An 8,790-nucleotide genomic window follows, 5' to 3' on the forward strand; every position below is an offset into this window, starting at 1 on the left:
GCCAAGCCGTGACATCTGTCAGCTCCTGAATGGCAGCAACCCTATTTGCCACAAATATGTTGAACCTGGCGGGCTCATCTCGGATCCATGAAAGTGCCACCGTCGAGTCGCACCAACAATAGTAGCGTCCTTTAACTACTTTCAAGCCAACTATTTCCCTCATGATTTTAGCCAGAAGATCCGCACCACAAAGCTCCAGCTTTGGTACTGTTATGGTCTTCAACGGAGCTATGCGCGACTTCGAGCAAAGCAAATGGCTAAAACTTTGATTCCCTTTAGAAACCACATAAACGCAGGCTCCATAGGCATCAATGCTTGCATCACAAAACCCATGCACCTCAAGATCAGACTCTGCGCTAAACACAAACCGAGGGAAACTAACATGACTTATTATTTCAAAACTGCGACATATATCAAGCCATTTCGTGTTATGAGTTTCCGGGAGGCTTTCATCCCAGGACAGCTTTTCCTTGCAGAGCTGCTGCAAAAAGATTTTACACCTTGTAATTACCGGACCGACCAGGCCGAGAGGATCGTAAAATTTAGCAATCGCAGACAAAACAGAGCGCCTGCAGGGTCTCAGTGGCGACTGAAAGGCAGAGAACGAAAACAATAGCTGGTCGGAGGCGGGATCCCAAGCGAGACCTAAAGTTTTGGTGAAATCGCTACCATCTTCAAACTTCATGAATGATTCCTTGTCCTCGGCGGGCACACCCTCCAGCACAAGCGGAATGTTAGAGCACCATTTCCTTAGCTTGAGCTTGCCCTTCGCAAGAATGCCAGCCGTCTGCTGCATTATGCTGATAGCATCCTTTACCGTGCCTGAGCCGGAGATAAGATCATCCACGTAGAAATCACGACGAAGGATTTCTGATCCCATGGGAAACGATGCCTGCTCATCGATTGACAACTGCTGCATAGCCCTTACGGACAAGAAGGAGGCTGGTTTGGTGCCGTAGGTAACTGTGTCGAGTTTGTATACTTGAAGGTCATCGATCGGGGAGTCCCTCCATACAATGCACTGCAAATAGCTATCTTCTTGCGAGACCTTTACACAGCGGTACATTTTACATATGTCTCCTGTAACGGCAACTGGGTGTGAGCGAAATCGAATTAGGATGTGAAATAGCTTGGGCTGGATGACCGGGCCAGCCATTAACACATCGTTAAGCGAGTAACCAGTGGAAGTGGCAGCTGATCCGTCAAAGACAACGCGAAGCTTGGTGGTAGTGCTATCCTCCTTCATAACGCAATGATGTGGCAAAAAATATCGACACGAACTGACCTCGGAGGCAGGCACAGGCGACATATGTCCCAGATCACGATATTCCTTCATGAACGCCGCATATTTAACCCTCAAGCCAGGGTGCTTTGTAAGTTTCCTTTCCAGCGACAAGAATCTCCGCAATGCCTGAGGATAGGAATCTCCTAAAGAGTCCAAATGGAGTTTTAGCGGCAACCGTACCGAGTAATCGCCAGCTGGCAGTCTGGTGTAATTTTTAACAAAGTGGGCCTCGCAATCTAGCTCCTCTTTAGTGGCTTGAACTATTGGGCCGGGACAATTTTCTACATCCCAAAAGCGCTGCAGAAGTGAATCAAGTTCAACGTCAATCCTGTTTTCCTTGCTGGCTGAAGAAGGACCGCGTGAAGCTATTAAGGCGCTACCGCAAGGGCGCGCGCATCCTCCAGACACAACCCAGCCCAGACGAGTTTTTTGAAGCAGGGGCAGTCCTGGCAACAACTTTATCTGACCTACGCACAGCAGCTCATAAAACAGGCTAGCTCCTATTAACAGGTCAACACGTTGAGCTTTATAAAAATCCGGGTCGGCGAGCTGCAGGTTTTCTGGAATCTTCCAGTCCCCAATGTCCACATTAAAACTTGGCTGGCGATCCGTGATATTGGGAGCGATAACTGCTGTTATGCTCGTTGAGAAATCCGAAGCGACAGACCGAATCGCAATTCCTACCGAGAATCCATCAGTCGCGAAAGTGGAATCCCCGATTCCAGTGACGGAGCCGGACGACCTCGACCTTTTCAGTTGCAGTTGATTTGCAAATCGAGAGGTGACCAAGTGCAGCTGAGAGCCCGAATCTAACAAGGCCCTGCAGGGAACGAACAGTCCCGACCGATTCTGCACTAGAACGGTTGCAGTGGCTAGCAGCACAAGGTCACTACCGAGATCCTGGGCAATTAGAGTAGCAGAAGTCGAAAGCGGGGCAGAAGGCTCAGCGTGGGAGCTTGAAGACACCGGAACATGTGGCTGCGAGGAAGGCGGACCATCCAGATGGAGCAGCGTATGATGCCTGATTCCACAGGTGCGGCAGCGGCTCGAGCTGCATTGCCGTAGCTGATGACCTGACTTTAGGCAATTTAGGCAAAGTGCTAGTCTTTTTGCCTCGCGCAGACGATCTCCTGGCGCTAAGTCTCTAAATTGCGGGCAATAATATATGGCATGTTCTGCACTGTGGCAAAGCATGCAACCAAGAGAATTTTGGGTGGTAGCAACTAGCGTCGAGCGATTTCTGCCCACCTGAACGCCTGGCGCATAGGTTGCCATGGCGCAATCCACGGCCTCCAAAGTCCTACATCGCTGTTCCAGGAATGCAGCCATCGATTCCCACGACGGAATAAGGTTGGCAAAGACCGGATCCTCCAAGCGCTCCTCCCACTTAGCTTGGCTCGCCGCATCCAGCTTTTGCAGCAGCACTTGAACTATTATGCAGCCAGCGATTTGCTCAGTGGTGCCCAAACCCTTCAACGAACGAATGTGGGCGTTAAATTTGTCCGACAATTCCCGAAGCGATGCCACTGAACCATTCCGTACTACCCTTAAACCCAGAATCTCGGTGATGTGCGCCTGAAAAACGAGACGCCGATTATCAAACCTTTTTTGAAGCAACTCTAAAGCCGCTTCGTAATTGCTGTTTGACATCTCCAATGATCGGATAGTTTCCAGCGCTGAATCCCTCAAACATGACCGCAGATGTTGAAATTTCTCAATGTTGGAGAGGTCCGGATGGCTGTCGACTATGCTCGTGAACACGGAGTAAAAATCCGCCCAGTTTGCGTAGCCTCCGCCAAACGTTGGCAGCTGCACAGGCGGCAACGGCATCGGCCTCGGCCGCGGCTGCGTTTGAGGACCACTACACTGGTGGGGCACAACACCTTCCGCAAGCGTTGAGTGCGGCGCGAAGTGCACATTGCGTTTGGCTATTTCCGCGCGCACACTAGCCTTGAATTCAACGATGAATTCATCAAAGGACTCGCTCATTTCACTGCCAATTTCGTCGAAATCCAATTCCTCCAGTTCTGTATGCAGAACATTGAAGGCACCTTGCAGCTCATCAATCTGCTCCAGCCTCACCGTAAGAGTGGGTTCGTCGTATCCGCTAAGCGTCTCATTAGACAGCGATGTTTGTAGCCTCTGCAACCTGCTGAACAGCGCATTGGCTTTGCGCTTTAAAAAGGTCACCCTGTTTTTTTCACCTTCAGCGGGCATAGCAACAAGTCGCCTTTGATTCGGTTCAGCGGGAAGATGAGCACAAAATAGATGCCGAAAATGCAAGCGGGGTCAATGCACGCAACGATATATGTAGCAATGTATATGCAATGCTAGCTCGCTTACACAGCCACTATCACCGAAATCTCCGCTCACTTGTCCAACCGATTGCGCTTTAATGTATTTATATTTATTTATAAGCGGGATAAGTGCATTAATTAATGCATGCAACTTAACAAGATCACGTCGGGGTCACCAAATGTTTAGCTATTGAGCTTTTTCAATAGCTGTTGCGAATAATAAACCACAAGAAAGTTTGTTTTATTACGACAGTTTTATTTTCCGAAATAGCGATAATTTACGATAGCGACAATGGTAAGGTTGGTCTTTTCCGAAACGCGAAGAAATTGCAACTGGCGGGCAGGCAGCCGAAATGCAGCGCCCAAGCTTAACGTAAGTGGCTAACAACAACAAACAAGGCATGAGCGTGAGACTGATAAATGCGTGCGAGAGCAGCGGTTTGCACTATGGGCATCGCAACTGCTACCACTGATTAATTTGACTTATAATATTAAAGAATATGATTAGTCTACTGCACAGTTTTGGCGGCTGCATGACCCAACAATATTCTTCAATCTTTTCCTGTTCCTTATAAAAGTGTTTGAAAATGTTATTAAAATTTATGATTACATCATTGTTGTTGGCTATTTCTTGCCAAAGATTGTTGTTTATGGCTTTTTCGTTCTCAGATATTTGGTTAAATTTGGTGTCAATTGTGGATGCGTCCTCTGCATCCTGTTTGTTTGTTGTGAATGTTACCGCGTTGTCATTAGCTACTTCGTGCTTAGTGAATCAGGGAGTAAATTTATTTCTATTTTCTTTTCTGAAAATAGTATCTCCCTCCTGTACGGCTATTGGTAGTGTTCTACCAAAGACACTAGAATAACAAGATGCGTAACTGCCATACATTGGTTTGGCACTATTCAGCCACTTTTTTGGTGAAGGCAAAATTTGCTCTCTTTCCGCTCGCTTACGCTGAGAGCGTAAGAAATCTAAAAATAGAATTTGCTTGCTTGTGTGAGTAAAAACAAGAGACGAAAACGCGTATATGTGTGCGTGTTGTGCTAGAAGACGATTTTCGGGCCGAAATCAATTCTGATCGAAGAAACGAATTTACATATTTGGAGTTGTGGCCAATTTCGTAGCAATATGATGAAATAAAATAATAATTACAAATTCACGCCCGTTCGAATTACCTACCCTTTACATATTTATATTTATGTTGATAATTAATTATGTGTAATATATATACACTACTTTTATTTGTGCACTTGATGCTCAACAATAAATTTATTTATACACATTTGTTTTTTATTATTTTTAAAAATATTTCAAAATCTTTAATGTGTATGTTCACACTATAAACTTGTGCGTACACTTAATGAGTTCAATTCGGGTGCTTGAATCTAACTGACTCGCTGCTGCGAGGGCTTCGCCTTTTATTCATTCTTACATAGGTTCTTATCATCTAATTATATAATGCAGCGCTTGTAAGACGCCGCAATCTGCGTTGGTAAAAGCAGCTGAGTTTTATTCTTAAATCTATTTCTGAGGCCTATGACCGCGCTACTCACCTCCCGCGTGGTCATACCTCTTGACACTTCGGCAATAGGCCGCTGTAATCGTACTTATCTGTAGTTGCCACTTATGCTGTCCTGTGACAGGTTTACTGTAGCCCATAAATTGAACATATTTATAGCTTGCCTACTTATCATGTCTAAACACATATTTAGACATTCTCCGGGGGGAAAAGTGTACGGCCAGTAGTCGTCTCTCATTTATGCGTTGACTCCGTTATGATGCTTCGCTAACAGGAAGTTGACAGATCTTGTTTAGCGATCTTTTTACTTCCCCATCGTTTGTTTTAACCGTGACTACCCGGACTTTATCATCTTGTCCTTTAGTCGTACTAATGATTCTTCCCATTGGCCATCTTGCGGGGTGAGTGTTCTCATGTTATATAAGAACCAGCTGTCCCTTCTTCAGATTTGGCTTTTCTTGGCGCCATTTGGTTCGCTGTTGCAATGACACCATATACTCCTCTTTCCATTTCTTCCAAAAATCACCTCTGATGCGTTGAATAAACTTCCATCTATCCAAAGAGCTGATTGTCTTACTTTCGTCAAAATGTTCAGGAGCTCCAATTAGTGGTCTTCCCACCAGAAAATGACCCGGCGTTAATATGTCCTCACCATCGTTTTCGCCCCTTACAGTGATTAATGGACGCGAGTTTAGCACTGCTTCGATTTGACATAGCAGCGATGCAAATTATTCATATGTAAAGCTGTTTTCACCAATAACTCGTTTAAGGTGATGCTTCACTGATTTTACACCGGCTTCCCATAAACCTCCCATGTGGGGGCTTCCAGGGGGAATACAGTGCCACTTGATGCCTTATTTTTCCAGTGTAGGTGCAAACTCATTATTGTTTTTAATGGCAGCTACAAATTCTTTGTCCAATACTCTTGAAGCTCCCACGAAGTTTGTTCCATTATCTGAGTATTGCCTGGTCTTGCAAAGAACCGTCGATGAGCCTCCAGGAATTTGTCTGACGAAAGGTCGCTAACAGCTTCCAGATGTATCGCTTTTGTTGCCATACTAACAAATACACAAATGTATCCTTTATACGTTTTTTGACCTCTTCCCTTTGAGCAGCGAATCTGGAACGGTCCGGCGTAGTCGATTCCAGATTCCAGAAACGAGTAATCAGCCGTTACTCGATAAACTGGTAAATTTCCCATCAGTTGACTGGATATCTCTTGCTTGTATCGTATGCATACGATATGTTGACAATATAATAATTTCTACTAGTGATTTCGAAAGAATGTCTAAATTTAAAACTAAATGAAATACGATATTTTATTGGCATAAAAATTTAAAGAAAGATTGAAGATTTGTCTCAGTCAATCTGCATATATTTAAAATGTTTTAAAAAAAATTCTTTTTTTTTATGTAAATTTTATTAACTGGAATTAAACAAGTTTACTGCTACCTATGTTGCAGCTTTACCAGGTTTTACATAAAATTTTACAACATAGGCATACCAATATATACATAACTTATACATTACTTTACAAATTAAGTTATTCTAACAATATTTAATTGATTTCTTTTCCATGATTAAATAATTATAATAATCTCGATGGGAGATCATGTGGGTGGTATCTTTTTAGCCTTCTTTTTTTTGGGGGATAGATAAGCCTTCTCGACATCGTGTTGGGGTGGGAACCTAGTCGCCGCATATAACTTTCCGCATGGGTCCTCAATACATCGCCTATCTTTGGAATATTAAGATCTCTTCTATATCTCTGGTTCTCATGTACCAAGGGGAGCTACATAGTGATCTAACTACTTTACTTTGAACAACTCTTATTTTATTCAGATTAGTTCTGTCCGTAATTCCGTATATTTGCAACGCATACTTCCAAATTGGGGTCAGGATAGATTTATACAGGCGAACTTTATTTGCCAATGAGAGTTTGTTTCTCGGCGATAAGAGCCTCGACATTTTTGCAGCCTTTGAAAGTACTGCTTGCTTGATCATAGTCGTATGCCTTTGAAACGTTAGTCCTCTGTCCAAAATCACCCCGGGGTATTTGTAAAAGGACTCGTGTCGAAGTGTGGAGCCGAGCATAAGAAGGTTTTCGTATTCAACTTCTGTACAGCACCAGGAATCCGGCATATCAGAAGTATACAGCGAATAAAGAGTCGGGGTTAAAACACTGCCTTGGGGTACGCCTGCTGAGATTGTACGCTTAGACGATTTGTCGCCATCGACAACCACACTGAACTGTCTGTTCGATAGAAAGCTTTTGATAAGAAGAAATAGCTGTGGCGTCAAAATGGTCTTAAGCTTACTTAGAAGACCATCGTGCCAAACTCTATCAAAGGCTTGTTGTATATCCATGAGTACAGCTGTTGTATACATCTTGTCCTCCATTGCCTCCTAGCGCGGGTAGAAGACTAATGGGCCTATATGCATCTACTTCAGTGGGTTGCTTTCCAGGCTTCGGAATGATCGTTATGATTGCTGATTTCCATTTGCTTGGAAAGTGTCCCAGCCTTAGAGCGCTATTGAACAATAGGACTAAGAAAAGTACAGCTGTGATGGGAAGGAGTTTGAGCGTCCTGTTATCTAGGAGGTACTCACCAGGCCATTTTTTGGTTTGAGCTTTTTGATCTGCGTTACTACCTCTTCCAAAGTAACAGGGTTTGTGGGAAGGGCCATTTGAAAAGGTTGGTCCAAGAGTGTTTGCACCCTGTTTCGGTGTTCTGTCGGAGTAAGATTCAATGGCTTAAATCTATCCACTAAGCTGTTTGCAAAGATATCGGCCTTCTCCTGACTGGAGCCGCACCAACCACCAGCTGGATTTCTGATGGGAGCCTTTGGAATAACTTGTCTTTTAAGGTTATTCATGAGCTCCACAGCGAGTAGTTAGTCGATGCATCAGGACTTGCATTTTCCAGCATTTGGTCAAAGTGTTCTTGTTTGTTTTTCACCAGAACTTTGTTAAGACGATTTGATATCCTTTTGTAAATGTTGTTATGATGGCCTCTTGTAGTCGTTTTCTTCGACTGCATGCCATTAGGTTGCCCCACCATTGGTGCTTAGCATTGTAATCCCCTCCTGCTATACACTTGGGGCCCAATGTGATCAGTAGCCGATCAAAGTCGGTTTTAGTCCAACGCTTATTTGGAGGAAGATACAGAGAAGCTATTTTGATAATACCACCACTCGTTAGTACATCGAGACTGGTGACTTGTAAATCAGTGCGCATTGTTGATTTATTTTGACTGTGGCGAATATTGGCTTTGATGAAGATTGCAGAACCGTCTTTTGCGGTGTTACTTGGATGATTGGCATAATATGGAAGATTGTAATCCAGTTGGGTCTCCTCTTCAAAGCAAAATAAATTATGAGGCTTTGCAAGTAGAAGAGTCATATGAAGCACCATGTAGGAATTTGATTGGTTGTTTAATGTACGTTATGTTAAGTACACGACCGGATTTAGGTACATCGAAAGGTATCTTAAGTCTATAAACTAACTACAATAATAGAGAATTATGGCAATGTCTTAAAAGAATTTTAAGATATCTAAAGGGAACTGTCAATTTAAATTAATTAGAATTAAATGGTCCAATAGTTATTTTCGAGGATAACCAAGGTTGTATTAGTATAGCCAATAATCCCACTTGCCACAAGAGAACTAAGCACATAGATATAAAAT

At 43.6% G+C, this 8,790-nt stretch overlaps 1 protein-coding gene across 1 annotated transcript; it reads right to left on the bottom strand.

Annotated features, from left to right (window-relative positions):
- Positions 1-228: 228 nt before the first annotated feature.
- On the bottom strand, positions 229-5,151 carry LOC123327061. Its single transcript, XM_044922391.1, has 3 exons — positions 5,137-5,151; positions 409-1,582; positions 229-356 (listed from the first exon to the last, which is right to left on the bottom strand). Exons 1-3 carry the CDS (start codon positions 5,149-5,151, stop codon positions 229-231), a joined length of 1,317 nt encoding a protein of 438 aa, XP_044778326.1.
- Between the last annotated feature and the right edge of the window lie 3,639 nt (positions 5,152-8,790).

The sequence above is a fragment of the Drosophila simulans genome, chromosome 2R, assembly GCF_016746395.2.
Source record: "Drosophila simulans strain w501 chromosome 2R, Prin_Dsim_3.1, whole genome shotgun sequence".
Classification (NCBI taxonomy): Eukaryota; Metazoa; Arthropoda; class Insecta; order Diptera; family Drosophilidae; genus Drosophila; species Drosophila simulans.